Source organism: Ambystoma mexicanum, chromosome 5p (assembly GCF_040938575.1).
Source record: "Ambystoma mexicanum isolate Mex_15411 chromosome 5p, UKY_AmexF1_1, whole genome shotgun sequence".
Lineage (NCBI taxonomy): Eukaryota > Metazoa > Chordata > Amphibia > Caudata > Ambystomatidae > Ambystoma > Ambystoma mexicanum.
Window position 1 is genome coordinate 485,902,365 of NC_090930.1, and position 19,407 is coordinate 485,921,771.

Consider the following 19,407-nt stretch of genomic DNA (forward strand, 5'->3'; position numbering starts at 1 on the left):
AAATTGCTTTCACCACAAAGTTCCATGGATATGTTTGGATCAGTAGTTCACATAGTACCACGGGATGAAACTATTACTGCCTGATGGGAAGAAGTAAACCTATCTTTTTATGTGCATGAATAATTAGGTGGAAAGAAATCATTATTACAAAATCATTTCCGTTTTTCAGTCAAAACTATTTTTCCCCGCATATAAAATACTCCCATTGGAAATTTTACTCCCATAAAAATCACTTTACTCCTAACTTTAAAAATATTTCAGCTTCCAAACCGTATCTGGAGCACTGCCCGCCAGTGTTTTTCTTGAGGTGGCAAAGGGCATATTTTGCTGTTTGCCTATGTGAACTCCGACACAGAGCTCACAAAGGCAACCTGGCTGAATGGAAACTAGGACTAGCTAGGTTGAGAGTTTGCAAAACACCTCAATCTACATCAATGTGTTTGCGCTAATGCCCAAAGAAAAAGGCACAAGACTGGCCCCCACTGACTGGTAGGCAGCCACATGCTTGAATAGTGTATGGGATGTGGAAAGTGGCCTGGCCACCAGCCCAGTATGTGTATATCGGTGGAGGCCCGACCCATGAGGGAGTCTACTGTCTGCAACTGCTTGTGTGTACTTGGCTTTTAAGGCTTCACGGAGGATCCTGCTGGCAGACCTGTATCTCAGAATCTAAACAGAAACCAGTGCTAACCCAGACTGTGGGTTTCCTTGCTGCGACCTCATACCCAGGACTACTTCTTTTATTTGGAAACAAATTACACTGATGCAGTCCTTGTTAACTCTTTGCATTCTTGGGCTTGTAGTCATGAATGTAGTATGGAAACAGAAATCTACAGAAATAAGGCCTTGATGCGCTACAGTTGCCAGAGATGGGGCAACATAAGAGCTCAAACTAATTTTGCAATGAACACTAAAATATGCACTACTCAACGTTAAAATAAATCATGGTGAACAAGTAATGAAGGAGAAGGCCCATGAGGACAGAGGAAAGTTTATATGTATATTCATTTTCAAATCTTCATTAATGACAAAGAACTGAGAAAACATTTTTGAAAAACAGTTTGTATATTTACTAATTGGACGGTTTAATAGGGTCTATAACCATAGAAGATTTTTTTTTTCTTTCAAATGGGAACTGGGGATCCCAAATTACAGATGTAACCAACTTTTTTAACCGAACTGCACAATCACATTTTGTTGAAAACATTTCTCTCTTTGGTCAATATTTCAAATAGAACTTCAAACGACTAGTATTTGATAGAGAAGCATTGGAATACAAGACAACATTTGATCAAGTAGTCCATTTGGATTCTCTGACAAGTGGTTGACAAATGTTTTGCAGTCCAGTTTTGGGAACTCAATAACTAACAACAAATTGCTACTTTGTAAAATACATGTCCATACATTTTTTTATTTGGGGAGCATATTATATGGCAGATTTTAGTTTAGATCATGTTATGGTACGAAAATGCCTGAAAATGTGCACTAAATGGCAGCACAGACCTTGCTTTTAATTTTCAATGGAATACGGAAATCCATGTGTAGCAAAGCCAGCGCTGCCATTTAGTGGACATTTTCAGATATATTCAAATAAACCCAAAAAGTAAAAATTCTTTCTAGGGGCAGACATTGGATTACATCTGATTTTACTGAAATCCCAAAAGCCCTTTGAGAGTTAATCATGCATCTCCTCCGGCCCCCTTGAGTGGCCCTGGTGTATGCATTACAATCCTAACTTCATAGGCTTTGCTCTCACAGACAGCTTATCTGAAGGATGATGCCTTCTCTCCACTATCCGTTCTCTCCCTACAATAATGCATATATCTCTTGAACGGTGCCCTTGTGTGGTAACCTACCTGTGACACATCCTCCTTGTTTGCGGAACTCGGAACTTCTCGTCAGACTGATTCTAAAGTCGCCTTCTATTGCATTAATCTGCCTACCCACTTCCTTAACCGTTCTGGTTCAAGCACTTGCCCCCCTGCCCTGTTACATTCTTGTGACCCTTCTCCCGTGCACCCTCCCTTTGAGTTCTCGATTTGTGCGTTTCTCCATTTATCCAGGTACCCCAAGTTTGAGCGTTTTATCACTGACTGCTGTGTTTCAAATCTGGGTGTCACTATTTGCTGTTGAGTCCCAAACCCAAGTGTGCGCCCATGATAAGGAAGGGGGAGTAAGGCAGACCAGAGTGGAGTCCCGAGAGGGAGAGAGCCATCTGAATGGGAGGGAGATGTAGGTGTACCCTTCCCTAGAGTGTGTAACGCTCACCTGGTATCCACAGGGACATCACTCAGCCTGTTCTGACCTCTTACGACCTCAAACCCTTCCCTGGAGTCTACTCGACTGGAGACTGGGCCTGAAACACAGGATTGGTAGAGTTTAACTCCCTATTGTCTCTGTGTGCTTGAACCCCTTCCTCCCAAGGGTCCAACCCTTCCCATTGATCCACAGCTCACCTTGCTTTCTTGGAAAGTGTGCGCTCTGTCCTGCTTTCAGCGCAGGGGCGCGTTGATTGATGTGGGCTTGTTGCTGCCTAGTTACTTCACTGGCAAGAGTCCGACAGGTAAGTATAATGAGTCTTTTGAACAGTTCTCCAACTTCGTTACTTTCCTTCCTTAGATGATGGCCGGCGTCCGGGGATGGCGAGGTGCTGCCGAGATGAGTAGCGCTGAAGGCGAGTGAGAGCGCGATGCGACCCTTTTGCATTTGTATTGAACTGAGTTCTTTCTTTGTCTTTTAGGTACCGCGATGTTTTCAGCGTGGATGCCGGTTATGAAGAAGAACAAGTTACTTCTTACCTGGTAACGTTCTTTCGATTGGATGTTCCTCCAACGTATTCCTCATCTTAGATGTATTCCATCCAGCTTTGCTGCTCCTCGGAAATTTTTTCGGCAGAGGGCGCCGTGCATCGGTGTCGTCGAGTCGATAGTCCCTCGAGGGCCTCCGTCGAGGGTGACGTCATCGCGTGTATAAGTAGCACGCGCGGCGCCCGTTGGCCTCAGTTCTGTTTTTCCCCTCTTTTGTATCTGTGATCTTGTACTGTGTAGACTGCAGACAGATATCAGCCTTGCGAGATTTGAGATGGCAATAACCCGGAAAAAATCTACAGAGGGGTAGGTTGAGAGGGCGATGAGGAATACGTTGGAGGAACATCCAATCGAAAGAACGTTACCATGTAAGAAGTAACTTTTTCTTTGAGTGGATTGTGTCCGCCAACATATTCCTCATCTTAGATAGGCTCCCAAAGCAGTATTTTGCATAGTTCCTCTGGAGGAGTGGTCAGATTTGTTTATTATTATTTTTTTTAAATGCCCTTAGATGGCAGAGTAAAGCACTGCTTTTCCAAAAGTTAGCTCCCTAGACTGGGAAGCATCCAGGTCATAGAATTTAGAATTTTGAGAAGGTGTGAAGCGAAGACTAAGTTGCTGCTTCGCAAATGGACCTTATAGAAACACCTCTTTGAAGGGCTGTGGAAGAGGCGATGCCTCTGGTGGAATGAGCTCTTAACACTTCAGGTGGGTCCTTTTGTGCTAGTCTGTAGCATTCTGAAATGCAAAGTACGATCCTGCGAAATTGTTTGTTTTGTTACTGATTGACCCAGCTTTCTTCCAGTGTAGCCTATAAACAACTGGTTGTCCACTCTAAGTCTAGAAAGCCTAGAGATGTAAAAGCTTAAAGCTCTTTTTAGGTCCAGTCTGTGTAGTCTTTCTTCCTCCTTAGATGGATGAGGTGGAGGATAGAATGAGGGTAAAAACAATTTTCTGATTTAAATGAAAATCAGATATTACCTTTGGTAAAAATGATGGTTTAACCCTCAACACAACCCTGTCCTTATGGAACACAGTATAGGGTGGCCCAGAAGATAGTGCCTGCAATTCGCTCACTCTTCTTGCTGATGTTAGAGCAACTAAAAATGCTGTTTTCCATGTTAATAATCTTAATGGACACGTGCGCATAGGCTCAAAAGGGGCACACATTAAGAATTTTAAAACCAAATTTAGATCCCAAATCGGTACTTGAAATGGGTGAGGAGGAAACATATTAGTGAGACCTTTTATGAATTGTGTTATCAAAGGAATTTTGAAGTAGGAGCATTCTTCCGATGAGCGCTTGAAGATGGAAAGCGCTGCAAGGTAACCTTTTATTGTTCTGATATTCAGACCTATATGTGCTAGGGTCAGAAGGAAAGATAGTACTTCCGGAATAGAACATAGAAAAGGATCGACATTCTGTTCCCTGCACCAGTTGCAAAACTTTTTCCAACGGCAACGGTACAGAGACTTTGTTGCTGATCTTCTTGCCAAAAGCAACACCTCCATCACACCATCTGGAAGGTTCCAATCCCTGTATCTCAGCCTTTCAGATACCAAGCATGAAGGTTGAGTGTTCCAACCTCTGGGTGGAGAACCTGACCTTCCATTTGAGAGAGAAGGTTCTCTCTCTGAGGAAGACGTACTGGAGGACAGATGGACATATCTAGAAGGTCCGGATACCACGTTCTCCTGGCCCAATCCGGGGCAATTAGGATCATGCGGTTCTCGAAGTGTCTCAGCCTCCTGATGACCTGAGGAATGACGGGAATCGGAGGGAACGCGTACAATAGTGGGAAATTCCACTCCACCACGAACGCATCCCCCAGGGCTCCTCTCGGGGGAAATTCCCTTGAGAAATACCATTCTCATTTTCGGTTGGTACTGGTTGCGAATAGGTCTACCTGAGGGGTTCCCCAAAGGGCGAAGATCTCTTGAATGACTTCCTGAGCCAATTCCCATTCGTGGGACACCGTGCTCTGCCTGCTCAGAGCATCTGCCGTCATATTCTCTTCCCCAGCTAGATGAATTTCTGTTAAAGAGATTCCCTCTTGAATCGCCCAATACCAGAGCTGCATTGCCTCTCTGCACAGGGGTAGTGACCCCACACATCCCCTTTTGTTAAGGTAGTGCATGGCCACTGTGTTGTCCGTCATTATCACAACATTCTTTCCCCTGACAGATGGCAGGAAGGCCTTCAGCGCTAGCCTGATTGCCCTCAGCTCCAAAAGGTTGATATGTAGTTTGGACTCCGATGGAGAACAGCGACCGTTTATTGTCAAATCGTTGGCATGTGCTCCCCATCCCAGGAGTGAGGTGTCCGTCACTACTGTGACCTCCGGCCATGGTTGCCAAAAGGGTTCTCCCTTTAAGATGTTCTCTGCACAGTCCACCATAGAAGGTCTTGTCTGACCTTGTTTGGAATCTGAAGAAGATCCGTCATTTGACCCGAGAACTGGGACCACTGAGTCTTTAGGGCCCATTGAAGGGATGTCACCTTCAAGCGTGCCTCTGGCACCATAAAAATGCAGGATGCCATGAGGCTGAGCAACCGTAGAAAGTCGTAAGCCTGGAGATTCTGGGCATTTTGGAATTTTGAAACCATCTGAAGAATGTCTTGAGCCCTCGTCTTGGGAGGCGAGCTCTTTCCCAAGGATCTGTTTAATACAGCTCCTATGTACTGAAGCTGTTGGGAAGGTGTCATTTGAGACTTCAAGTTGAGGGAGAAGCCCAGTTTGTGGGGTAAGTGGCAGGTGACTTTCAGATGATCCAAAGCTTGCTCGGCAGAGCACGCTCTGATCAGCCAGTCGTCCAGGTAGGAGTAGATATGAATCCCCCCTCTCCTGAGGTGCGCTGCCACCACTACCATTAACTTGGTGAAGACCCTCGGGGCGGAGGTTAACCCGAATGGCAGGACTCGAAACTGATAGTGTGAGTCCCCAACAACGAACCTCAGGTATTTTCTGTGCTTGAGATTAATCGGCACATGAAAATAAGCATCCTGGAGGTCCAATGACACCAACCAGTCCTGGAGTTGAAGGGCCTGAAGGATCTGAGAAAGAGTAACCATCTTGAACTTGTCCTTCCTGAGGAACTTGTTCAAGCTTCTTAAGCCCAAGATGGGTCTCAGTCCTCCGTCCTTTTTGGGGGATCAAAAAATACGGGGAGTACCAACCCCTGTTCCTCTCCGCTGCAGGTACTGGTTCTATGACACCTTTCTCCATCAGGGTTAGAAGTTCCTGCTGTAGGAGCGGATTTGAAAACCTCAACGGGTGTCTTCCTGGTGGATTGCTTTGAGGTTGCTTTAGAAAAGGAAGGCAATAGCTTTGGGCTATTATTTCTAGAGCCCAAACATCTGAAGCAATGGCTCGCCATTCTTGCAGATGCTGCGACAGCCTGCCTCCAGCAGGTGTTTTGTGGTGCAAGTCCTCAAAGTGGTTTTGTGGCGGATGTTGCAGCCGCTGATGGCAAAGAGGCTGCAGCTGGAGCTGGCTTAGCACGTTTTCTTCGTCCACCGCGAGTGGCTTTTCTTTGGCCCCTTTTGACTGGCCATTCCTCTCGTCTTCCCGTATGAGGTATAACGATAGGATCGTCCCCTCTATGATTGTCCTTGCGCACGAAAAGGCTGAGGTTGCCCAATAGCAGCTCCTAAAGATTTGGCCGCTGCTTTTGAGGTCTGCAACCTCTCAAGGCTCTCGCTCTGGTTGCCAAAAAAGTGAGACCCGTCAAAAGGCATGTTCAGGAGGCGGTTCTGTATGTCCGGTGCAAAACCAGACTTCCGTAACCACGCAAACCTGCGCATTACCGTGCTAGTGCCCATGGACCTGCTTACACTATCCGCAGTGTCCAATCCAGATTGAAGGGATTCCTGCATGGCCTCCTTTCCATCTCTAACGATGGCTAGGAAACCTTCCCTTTCTTCCTCTTCTGGTATGTGCTCTGCCGCCATTGCGAAGCACTCCCACAGAGTGTACGAAAATTTTGCCAAGGCACAGGTGGAGTTGGCAGATTTTAATACCATGCTCCCGGCTGAAAATACCTGCCCTGCCCAACCATCCACACGCTTATCGTCCCTGTCTGGAGGGATAGACGGGTGCGCAAGTTTGTTGAAAGCTGTGGCTGCCTGTATGACCAAACTCTCAGGAGTTGGATGTTTTGACAGATAGCCGGGGTCGCTACTGGCTGGGCGGTATTTTGATGCTAGGGATTTATTCACCGGAGGAATAGAATCCAGAGTTTCCCAATTCTTGGCCACCCTGTTTTGTAAGGCTACATGAAAAGGTAAAACTGGGTCTTCAGTGGGACCATGATCCAATATGTCTGTCAAATCGTCCTGGACGAATTGGGCTGTTGGTTTAGCCCATCCCAAGTAGTCTACCACCTTTGTCATTAATTGACGATAAGATGGACTGGCATGCTCTCCTGGATCTTGTCTACCAAAATCATTCTCAGGAGAGGTATCAATGCCACTTGCATTATGTAAGGACTCCACCAAATCCTTCATCCTGCTTTCTTCCGATATTAAGCATCCTGGGACATTTTGGGTGCCATATTCCAACCCAAAAGGTACATCTTCCTCTTCGGATCTCTCCTGATCCTCAAAATTTGAGGTCAAGGATTTGAAAAACTCCTTCCTAGGGAGAGTCTTGAAAACCTTCTCTGGGAGAGGAGGAGGAGGTGTAATACTAGATTTTGAAGAAGATACATGTCTTGCAGTTTTCTCCTTCTCCTCCTTTTCTAGCTGCCCTGGCTTGGTTGCCAGTTTCGGCGTTGACAAAGGCGTCAATGACATTGTGGTCGTCAACAGGGTCTGCTTCGAGGGCGTCAAGGCGGCCTTCGACAGTTTCCCCTTCGAGGTGTGGAAGGTCTCGGACGGCGAGCGGTCGACTCGACTCGAGCATTTTTCATTCAGCGTCCTGGAAGGTTCTCTATCCTTCCTTTTACGATCACCCAGGCTCGAGGGCGCGCGAGTGTCGGAGCAATGACGCTCCCGACCGGCTTCCGAAGAAGGCGCGGACCGAGGCTTCGCTTTCTCAAACACCTCCATCATTTTGACCCTAAATGCTTCCCACTCTTCGGAAGACAAATGTTTTGTGGGGAATTTCATTTTCGGAGACTCGTCTGACGACGAGGTGGAGGGAGATCTATGGCGTCATTTCTTCGACTTTTTCAACGAAGACGACGAGCGATGAGAATCGCTTCGAGACCTGGATCTATGCCTTTCGCGTCGAGGAGATTTTTCCCCATGGGGTCTCGACTCAATGCTAGAGGCTTTCCGATCCTTCCGACCTACCTGTAGCTTTCCTCTCCTTTCTCGCAAGGCCTTTCCCGTCATCGCCTGACACTTCGAACAGGCCTCCATGTTGTGGCCTTCCCCGAGACACCACATACACTCGCGGTGCGGGTCCGTGATCGAAATGTTTGAGCCGCACGACTTGCATTTCTTAAAACCCGATCTCAGGATCGTGGTCGGCACCGATGAGGAGGACATTATTTCTTCTCGTAATATTATATTTCCTGACAGAACTCGAGGCGCGCCGAATGTCCGAAGCAACGTACTGGGGAAAAATGGAACTGAGGCCAACGGGCGCCGCGCGTGCTACTTATACACCCGATGATGTCACCCCTCGACGGAGGCCCTCGAGGGACTATCGACTCGACATCGACGCACTGCGCCCTCTGCTGAAAACATTTCCGAAGAGCAGCAAAGCTGGATGGAATACATCCAAGATGAGGAATACGTTGGAGGACACAATCCACTCGAAATGCGGTGAATAAGCGTGGTATGTGGCACCTCTAGATGTTTCCACGCTAACCTGGGGTGTCTTTTCCCTCTTGCAGATGGATGAGAAGTTCCGGAGACAGAGTTCCCCCAGAGCGGCTGGGATTCAGGTAAGCGTTTAAAGCTCGTACAGTCTTTAAAAATAAGCGAAGATTTGCTGAATGCTTACTAATGCCTTTTTTCTGTTCTTTTCCCTTAGGAAGCGGCGTGCCGGGATGGGAATGACACCGCCGAAAGATGCCCGCAGAACAGAAGAAGCGATGAATGATGGGCAAAAGCGCCGCAAGGTAAGGCTGTTCCTAACGGTGTTCTTGTTCTTGCAGGAGCTGAGCGCAGAAGAAAGATGCAGGCCTACTGGAGACCGATCCGAACACAGCGAGTGTCACGCTGCAGGTGCAGAAAACACAAAGCATGTTTCTCAGCCTGGGCGTGGCTTAAATAGTCTCTGGGTATCTCCGGTGTCTCTGGGCTGAACCACACCCAAAAGACTAGACTGCACATGCAGTTCTGGGAACCGAAATATGTGGGGGCATCCATCTTGTCCCCATCAAAGCAATACAAGTCCAATCCCCAATGTTATCCTATGGGAGTGAGTCTGGTGCCACAAGCGCCAAGTCTGACTCCAAGTGGGTCTTTGGAGGGATGGAGGGGCCCTTGAGGGCCATGTAGGTGATCGTGGCCTGGCTCCAGCCTGACATCTTGGAGGGCTGGGGACATGAGGGGCAGGAATCATGACAGTGTTAAACTGGAAACAGGGGAGAAAGATGGGTCTGACTTAATTGAACCACTGACATCGCGCCTTATAGGAAAATGGGGAGAGAGGCGTCCCGATCTCAAAACCAATGGACAGCAGGGCACATGGAGCGCATCAGCATCCATGGGGGTGGTGGTTGCTGCACACCAGAGCGTGCTAAGGGGGAAGGGATATGGGCAGCACTTGGTATGCACGCTGTGGGTGGAAAGGTACTGCCACTGGACAGCCCATTGAGGACCCACTCTTCTGCACACAACATAGGAATGGTAAGTGTAGCATTCCGGAATATACAACAGGGTTGGGGGTACACGGGCCATTGTCAATCAAAACAGTGAGGGTAGGATAGAGAACCGACACTAACCAACCTTACTAAAAAAACTCAAACTTCTGCATACACATCTCAAACTCTGAACTATACACAACCACACCTCTACAGCACAACAAACCGCATGCACTTCACTACATCACAACAACAAAGTGAATGGTGTAAACCGAACTGAAGCTGCCAACAGCACATCACAGCTCCTTTGCTCTTTTCTCCCACTCAGTTCTACTAATCTATGCCCACCCTCACCCTCTTGCTTTACACATCCGTCAGAGCTCCAAGGGACCATGCAGGTGGCGACAGTGCGTGTTAGAAGAACCTATGACATATTTCTTGAACTCCGCCCTTTTGTAGGAACCTACTTGTGATTCTAACTTTGCCTTCTATTGCACTAATCTGCCCACCCATTTCCTTAACCCTTCTGGTTCTAGCACTTGCACGTCTCCTCTCCCCCACCCTGTTACATACTTGTGACCCTTCTCTCGAGCCCCCCTCCCTTTGTATTTGCCAGATCGGAATGACCAAGGACCGCAAAATGTCTCCTCACCCATTTTCCTATTTCCTGGCACTCCATGGAGCAAGCTTGTTCCCAGTGGGTGTTTCATACATCCAAACATATAAATAAATACCATGTGCACTTATTCTGAATGCACACATTTTGATGGAAAGTATATTTTCAGTAATATGCCTACTGGACATTGCTTTTTTTGTGTGCATTAACTGTACCTTATTGTCATCTTTCCAAGCACTGAGATATGAAGTCATGATTGCTCTACCTAGCTCCCACTTGGTAGAGTCCAGAACAACTTAAGGGAAACCCGAATTACCACTGACAGATTTATGTTCCTAAACCCTCACGAGGGGACCTTTGGAGTGTTTCCCCAACAGTTTAATAAGCTGAACCAACAGTATAGTCTTTCTTTGTTCTGCATGCTGTTCCAAGCTCCATCCTCAAGGTAGGTAATTTATGATAACACATTTAGGATTTGGTCTAAATGATAGATCACCAATGCCACACAAAAGGGAATTATCTCCGGCCATTACTTGTGCAATTTAAAAATCATGCCATTAGAGAAACATTAACGCACTTTACAAACAGGCTTTAAGAGCTATAGGCTTTCCAGCTTCAGCACCAGTCTGTTAAATGTGCATGAAGAGAATGTCAGTAGAAAATGGGGCGCATATTGGCAAAGACAAGGGAGAAGTTCAGACACTGTTTGCATTGGTAAATTGATTTCTAGTTGCAAATCTTTTCTAAACAGAGCTCTATGGCAGATCCCCAAGTGGCTAAGCAAGGATGTGAAGTAAGGAGAGGCCTTCTGGACACTTAACTATAGAAATGTCTGTGGAAGAAATTCTAGTTTACATGAATGTATACAACTATGAGTAAACTTAAACTTATATTCACCTTGGATGCATTGGATGTGCCCATCTTTTGTTCTGATTGTAAATGTTTCACCAGGGTTTACCTGAACCAGTATAACCTGTGAATAGAGAGATAGTTTATAAAATGCATGAAGATGTAAACAATTCACATTGAAAATGATCAGGCTCAGATTCTATAACATCGAAGTATTGAGAAGAACAAAAGACTTACTTCCAGGTAATGTTCTTTCTATTGGACTTTCCTCCCACGGATTCCTAATCTTTGAAATCCATCTCCCAGTGCAGCTACTCTTCAGAAACCTTTCTGCCGCCAGTGGGCGCACCAGCTCTGTGTCAGCTCTGCCCGACTCCTCAACAAGCCACACCAGACAGGGCGTTGGAGCTAGTATATAAAGAGGCGCAGCTCCCCATGAACTTAGTTACTCCCTTTTTCCGCTGCCGATGGACCCCAGAGCCAAACTGTACTAGCTATCCTTCGATAAAGAATCCCTGGGAGGAATGTCAATCAGAAGGAATATTACAGGGTGGCAAGTAATTTGTTCTTCTAATGGACTCCTTGCTCCCATGGATTCCTCATCTTCGATAGATTCCCAAAGCAGTACAACGATCTGGAGGAGGGAGAAGTCTGCTTGATCTGTCACCATGGCCACTTTAAACTCAGTTTTGCGTAAAGTGCTCCAGTTTCTTCCAACCCTTTTATGTGTACCGACAGTAGCTTCTTTAATTTTGAGCACAATCACACTATTTGTCCCAGCCAACCTACTTAGTGGATCAATTGCAGGTGCTACAAAACACAGCGGCATGGGCAATCTTTGGGCTTTCCTAACACTACCATGTTTTTTCATCCTAGCGTAGCCTCCATTGGCGTCCTGTGGTAGCTGTGGTGAGTTTAAGGCACTATGCTTAGTCGTCTGAGCCTTCAATGATCAGGGAGCGGATTACTTGCAGCAAATTTTCTACTGATATGTGCCTACTCGATCGATTGATGCATTTGTTCTTTAGACTTTTTGATATTAGTTCATTGAACCAGAATAGGGGGGCAAGCGTTCTCCGTCGCAGCCGCACACCTATGGAATAAGCATTCTCTGTGTGTGCGTAAAACAGCCGACCATCTGGTTTTTCAACGTCATCTCAAAACTTTTAATTATTTAATTAATCTGTGCTATCTTATCTAACCTTCTCCTGTTCTTAATAGACCCCCCCAGCGCCATGTTGCCAACAGGTGTAAGCTGTGCTATAAATAGTTTTAATATAACATAGCAAGGACACTACCTATAGAAGAAAACTCTGAAGGTCCACCCTGCCATAACAAACATCCTGACCAGGCACAGAATCCAAGCAGTAATGCTTAGTGAACGTGTGCAAAGAAGCCTTTGTGGCGGTATGGCAAATGTCCAGAACAGGGACTCATTGTTGCAGAGGTGGCAGCCAGTCCTTTGGTGGAATGAGCCTCGAGACCCTCAAGCATATCCTTACCAGCCAGATTATAGCATTCTGAGATGCAGAGAATGATCCACCTTGACTAGGTCTGTTCAGTCACAGCCCTGTCAGTACGGGCACCAGCGTAATCACCAAAATGTTGGTCATCTTTCCTGGCCTCTCTGGTCTGAGAGACGTAGTGGCTTAAGGCCCGCACCGGGCCCAGCCGACAGATGCTCCTCTGCCTTGGAAGGAAAAGGCAGAGGAAAAAAGACAGGAAGTTGGATCCTTTGAGAGATATGGAAATCTGAGACAACTCGAGGAATGATGGTCTAACTCTCAACGTCCCCTTTTTCTTGGAGAAAATCAAGTAGGAAGGTTTAACTGACAACACCTGGAGGTCACTCGCCCATCTTGCGGAAATGAAGGCGACCAGCAAAATCACTAAGGATGAGCAATCTTAAAGAACAAGAATAAAGGGGCGCAAATGAAGATCCCATCAGAAATGTTACTAAATTTAAATCTCAAGCGACAACACAAACTGGCATGGAGGAAACTTGCTTTGGGAACGTCCCATACAATATCCCAAACCAATTCTTTACAAGCCTCGACAGGGAGTGCAGAATCTTCTTATGGCAAGGTGGTAGGCATAGGGTGGCACTCAGAACTCAGCAGTGACCTTATGAAAAGGGGGGCTGAGAATCCCAAATTTCAAACTATGTTATCGGGCAAGTCAGATGCAGTATGTGGTAGGCTGGCTAGCACATGATCCCACAGTAGAGAGAGCACTCCTATAACCGACAATTCAACATCTACATTTGAAGGACTTAGTATAGGTACCCCCACAAGAACCACAAGGATACCCACAACTAGTGAAACTAGGTATGCAAATATGGTGAAGAACTTGTAAAAAACTTGAGATCAAAGACCCACTATCACCACAGATACCCCTAGCAGCAGTAATGTCGGACAGTAGAGGACTGAGGGCCAATGTGCGGCTACGCTGGGAGAGGTGTGGGATCATCACCATTGGAGACCTGAGGGGCAAAGGGGCCTTATTAAAATGTTAAGATCTGCAGGAAATAACCAGGATCCATGGCGGACAGTACCCCGTACATTGCTCTATAGTGAACACGATTAGGTGTAGATGGCCATCAGTCGGGGAGGACACAATAGGCTGCGAAGAGGTAGAAACAATAAATATCTCAGAGGGTGGACATACCATTTCAAGAATGTATGACGTGTTAATAGAACACCACTCCAGAGGGGAATTGCGAGTCAAGGCAAGGTGGGAATCGGAACTGGGCAAGACCTTCACAGATAAGGAATGGTTGAGGGTATCTAAGTACCATAAGAGGGTTTCCTGAAATGTAAGATTGCAGCTACTACAAATGTATGTAATACAGAGAGCTTACCTAACTCCAGTAGTAATAGACAGAATCAGAGGAGCAAATGATCAGAGTTGTCCCAAATGTAAAAGGTATGAACGCTGGAATGGTACACATGTTTTGGGAATGTAAAATCATACAGACGTTTTGGAGCAAAATCGCACATAAAGCAGCAAATGGAGGAAAAGAATTAGATGTCCAATCCCCAGAGGCATGCATACTGGGGCTCTTTCAGAGGGGCAAAAAAAGGCAACACACTGGGGAAACTTAAAGACTCAATATATGTGTTGGCCACAGGTTGTTTAGACATGAACTGGAAATCAGACGGGGCCACAGCTAGAACGGTGGCGGAAAGATTTACAAAAATGGGTACACAAATGGGTAATCGCAGAGACGGGGGTATGGAAGCAGGCGATAGGCAAGCAAAAACAAGACCATGGGGAAGACATGTTGCAATTGACTGAACTCACGCTAACATTATTCAACCCAAGTTCGGGAAATAACGAGAACTAAGGTGGCAAGACGCAAGATGTGAGGGAAAGGAACCGAGTAGGAAAAAAGCATGTAGCTGGTATGGATGCTATAGTATGGCAAGTTAAGGGGCTGGGTGGAGGGTGGGAGGGAGTAAAGTTGTAATGGGCGATACAAGACAACCATTTGACTATTGAATGATACCCAAATTAATGTCTATGTATACACACACACCTGTATGTTGGTAAGTAAACTATATATATATATATGGGATACATTACTCACCGTAATCGTATTTCTCATGCTTGTATCTGCTTAGATTCACATGCTGTGCATAGGCCGACATCTAGTGGAAGCTGCGGAGTATTACAGTTTGTTTTTCGAAACTCGAAAATGGGCGTCGACACAGGCGTGCCAGTAATACTATCCCTAGTGTGACGTCCACTGTACCCAAGATCCCTCACGCGTCTAGGATCCTCAGATTGTATTTTTTCTGACATGAGGAAGCATGAGGAGTAGCGCGAGTACAGATAATCCAAGCAGATAGACAGAAAGGTAAGACTACAAGCAATCATGCGCCTTCTCTCGGAGGGGAGGAAGGGTGGGTCGCATGTGAATCTAAGCAGATACAAGCATCAGAAATACGATTACGGTGAGTAATGTATCCCTTCTGAGGCTTGTGGAATCTGCTTAGATCACATGCTGTGCATAGATTAGCGAGCAGTACCAGAAGAAGGAGGTGGGATGTGAGAAGGGTCATGAGCAAACAGGTGTCTTAGAACCGCTTGTCCCACTTGTGTATCTGTCTTGGAATGAGTGTCAATGCAGTAATGCTGAGTAAAAGTGTGAATAGAGCTCCAAGTAGCTGCTTTGCAAATGGTGTCGAGGGGAACATTTGCAATGAAAGCCAGAGTGGCCCCAATGCCTCTAGTAGAATGGGCCCTTGGTGTAAAAGGCAGAGTTTTTTCTGAAAGAGAGTAACACAGCTGTATACAGTTGATAATCCACTTCGAGATCGCGCCTTTAGAGACGCGATCCCCTTCTCTGCCTGTAGCTACGGAGACAAACAGTTGATCTGTTTTCCTTAGCGGTCTGGTTTTATTTACATAGTAGAGGACCGCCCTACGCACATCAAGGGTGTGTAGTTTCACCTCAGCTGAGCTTTGTGGGTTCTGGAAGAAAGCCGGAAGCTCGATGGACTGGTTTACATGGAACTTAGATATAAATTTAGGTGAGAACCTAGGGTGTGTGCGTAAAACCAGTTTGTCTTTGTGGATAGTAAAGAAAGGATCCTGCACTGACAGAGCCTGAATTTCACTGACCCTTCTTATGGAGGTAATGGCTACTAAGAAGGCCGTTTTATAAGTCAGGTGTTTGAGACGGGAATAGTTTCTTACCTGTAACTCCATTTCTCCAGCATTGGTATCTTTCATGGATTCACATGCTTTGAATATTCCCCGTCGTCAGGCTGGGAATCCCCGGTACATTATATAGACCCTTTCCCGTAGGAAAACTTTTTCGACGCTTATGCGTCCTATCCACCTCGTTTTGTATCATGCGTGCCCGTGCCGTCAGGACGTCATGATATAAATACAGGCCCCGCCCCCGCGCTCCCTCAGATTTCGGCCCCCAAAGTAGTGGGGGAACCGGTTTGCATGATCAGGGGAGGCAGGTGGGCGCATGTGAATCCATGAAAGATACCAATGCTGGAGAAATGGAGTTACAGGTAAGAAACTATTCCCTTCTCCAGCATTGGATCTTTCATGGATTCACATGCTTTGAATAGATTACATAGCAGTACTACCCCCAAGAGGAGGTGTGCATGCAAACCCCTATACATTCCTCGCAAAAGGCCGTTCCCTAAGATTATGTATACATCAGTAATAGTTTACATAGGGAAAAAACGGACCACATACAGTCATAAATTCCACAGGATGCCACCCCGCAGCCGGGGCTTACCTTACTGGAATAGGTGTCGAAGCACCGCCTGTCCCATCCGGGTGTCTTCGGCATGTTGCTGCGACAGGCAGTAATGGCGGGTAAAGGTGTGTGTAGTCGCCCAGGTAGCCGCCATGCAGATGTCCCCTAGAGGGACTCCGGCCCACAGTGCCGTCGACGATGCCGCTGCTCTAGTTGAATGAGCTCTTGGCCGTCGTAGAAGAGGCTTCCCTGCCTTGGAATGGCAGTACGAGATGGTAGATGACACCCATCTTGAAAGTCCTTGCTTTGAAATGGCTTTTCCTCTAGCACCCAACCCATAGGCCACAAACAGCTGTCTCGTTTCTCTGAACGGTTGCGTACGATGAAGATAAAACTTGAGAGCCCTTTTTACATCCAATGTGTGTAGCATGCGCTCCGCTCCCGAGCATGGCTCCGGAAAAAAAAAAAAAAAACGTAGGCAACACGATAGAAGAGTGTTTATGAAACACCGAAGGAGCTTTTGGTATGAACTGTGGGTTAGTGGCTAGGACTACCTTGGTCTTGAAAAATCGTAAGTATGGTGGGTCCACCATTAGAGCCTGAACTTCTGAGATACGTCGGGCTGAAGTGATGGCCACCAGGAAGGCCAATTTCCACGACAGAAACTTCAGAGACGATGATGACATTGGCTCAAACGGAGGTTTCATAAGAGACGTTAAGATCAGATTGAGGCTCCACTCCGGTGGAAATTTCTTCTCTGGAGGGAAACTCCGAAAGAGGCCTTTAAGGAAGTGCTTAATCAGGCGGTCGCTGAACAATGGTGCCGAGTGCCGTCGACGAGTAAACCTGGAAATGGCTGCTAGGTGTACTTTTATTGACGACACCGACAGGCCCATTTGAGCTAATAACAGCAAGTATGGAAGGAGCTGTTCCGGCCTAATCGATTGCGGGGCCAAACCTGGTTGATCCTCACACCATTGACAGAACCTTTTCCATTTGTACGCGTATGAGGCGTTTGTGGAAGGTGCTCTTGCCGCTTGCAGGATACGTCGACAGTCCTCCGGAATCGTTAGCCGACCAAATTCGGCGAAGTCAGGAGCCAGGCCGTCAACTTGAGGCTGTCCGGGTCGTGATGCCAAACGACACCCTCCTGTCGAGACAGAAGGTCGGGGGTCTTCTGGAATCTCATCGGTTCCGCCGCCGCTAAGTGTAGTAGGTCTGAAAACCACACTTGTCTGGCCCAGTATGGGGCCACCAGAATTACCCGACATGGGTACCTGAGGATCCATTGCAACGTCCTCCTGACAAGGGGAAAAGGAGGAAATGCGTACAGGAATTTGTTCGTCCATGGGAATGAGAACGCATCCCCCAGTGAGCCCTGCTGAGGCCATCTGCTTGCGTACTGATGGCATTTCTTGTTGTTCTTCGTTGCAAACAGGTCTATGGAAGGGTGTCCCCATTCCTTGAATACTTGTTGAAGTTGTTGGTCGTTCAGCACCCATTCGTGAACTTCGTTCATTTCTCTGCTGAGGGCATCGGCTTCCACGTTTTTCACTCCTGGTAGGTGAAATGCTAAGATTTGTATGTTGTGTTGAAGGGCCCAATGCCAGATTTTCTGTGCCTCTGTCGATAGGGACCTGGAACGTGTCCCTCCTTGTTTCCTCAAGTAGAACATCGTAGTGGTGTTGTCCGTCATGACACGCACCACCGAGTCCCTCAGTTGCGGAAGAAAAGACTTCAGAGCCCATCGCACTGCTCTCAGTTCTAGCAGGTTGATATGCAGGGAGGACTCCTGCAAAGACCACTGGCCTTGTACCTGTAACATATCCAGATGAGCTCCCCATCCGCTCAGCGATGCATCCGTCACCACCGTCTTTTGGAACTCTGGTTCCAGTAGAGGCATCCCTCTCGTTAGGTGAGTAGACACTTTCCACCAGCCGAGTGCTTGAACTAGTTGTTCGTCGACGACCAGTCTGTCGGACCAGCGACCTCTGCTCTGTGCCCAACGGTCCGCTAGAAATTCCTGGCAAGGCCTCATAAACAGACGGCAGTTGTTTATTAACGGAATGCAGGACGACATGGTCCCTAGCAGGGACATGTACTTGCGCACAGAGACTCTGGTACCGCCGCTCCATTCCGACGCCTTGTTTTGAAGTTTCTGAATTCTTTCGCTGGATGGTTTCACCAGGCTTGTGTGCGTATGAAACTCCGCTCCTAGAAAGACCAAGGTCCTCGAAGGCTCTACTGAGGACTTGTTGAAGTTTATTGCGAAGCCCAGTTCCTGTAAGATGGACATTGTGGCTCGTAGACTGTCTCGTGTTTGTTCCTTGGATGACCCTCTGATTAGCCAGTCGTCTAGATATGGATAGACATGATGACCATCCTTCCTTAAATGGGCCGCTATAGGGGCCAAGCACTTGGTGAACGTCCTGGGGGAGGACTTGAGCCCGAACGGGAGGACCTTGAACTGAAAATGCTTTCTCCCGACGACGAATCTTAAATATCTCCTGTGTCGTGGGCGTATTGGGATGTGAAAATAAGCATCCTGAAGGTCTAGTGAAGAGAGATAGTCCATGGGTTGCACCGATCTGATAACTTCTTGGAGTTTTAGCATTTTGAATTTTTGGCTCTTTAGCCACTTGTTGAGTACCCTCAGGTCGAGAATGGGCCTCCATTTGCCGTTTGGCTTTTTGACAACAAAGAACCTGGAATAAACTCCTTGGCCTTCCTGTGCCACAGGAACTCTCTCTACCGCCCCTTTTCGCAACATAAGCTCCGCCTCTTGTCGTAGGATTTGGAGGTGGGGCTGTGTCGAGAATAAAGGAGGAAGACGCGGAGGCTTGTCTTTGAATTGCAGCGCATGACCCATGCGAATCGTGTCTAGGACCCATCGATCTTTGGTGATGCATTTCCATCGGTCGAAGTGATGAGAGACTCGACCCCCCAGGACGTTCCGAAGGCCGTCATTGGTTGCTGGTTTGCTTGTTCTTCGTTGACGACGGACCTGAGCCTCGCCGCCTGGAGGCTTGATAGTCCCTGCTTCCACGTGCCGACTGGGACGCTCGTCTGAACCCTTGTGAAGAGTACGAGGGCCTGTTAAATCCACGGTCCCTCGAGGCTCCAAAGCGGGAGTTTCCAGAAGCACCTCTGAA

General features: G+C 47.2%; 1 protein-coding gene across 2 annotated transcripts in view; it reads right to left on the reverse strand.

Moving 5' to 3' along the window:
* The window catches only part of LOC138481032 (fibronectin type-III domain-containing protein 3a-like), a 2,755,868-nt gene that overhangs the window by 2,424,523 nt on the left and 311,938 nt on the right, over window positions 1-19,407 (reverse strand). For both annotated transcript variants that reach the window (XM_069612893.1, XM_069612892.1), the window contains exon 3: window positions 11,080-11,155. In XM_069612893.1, the coding sequence (XP_069468994.1) occupies window positions 11,080-11,155 (76 nt within the window). The remainder of the gene's footprint in view (window positions 1-11,079; window positions 11,156-19,407) is intronic.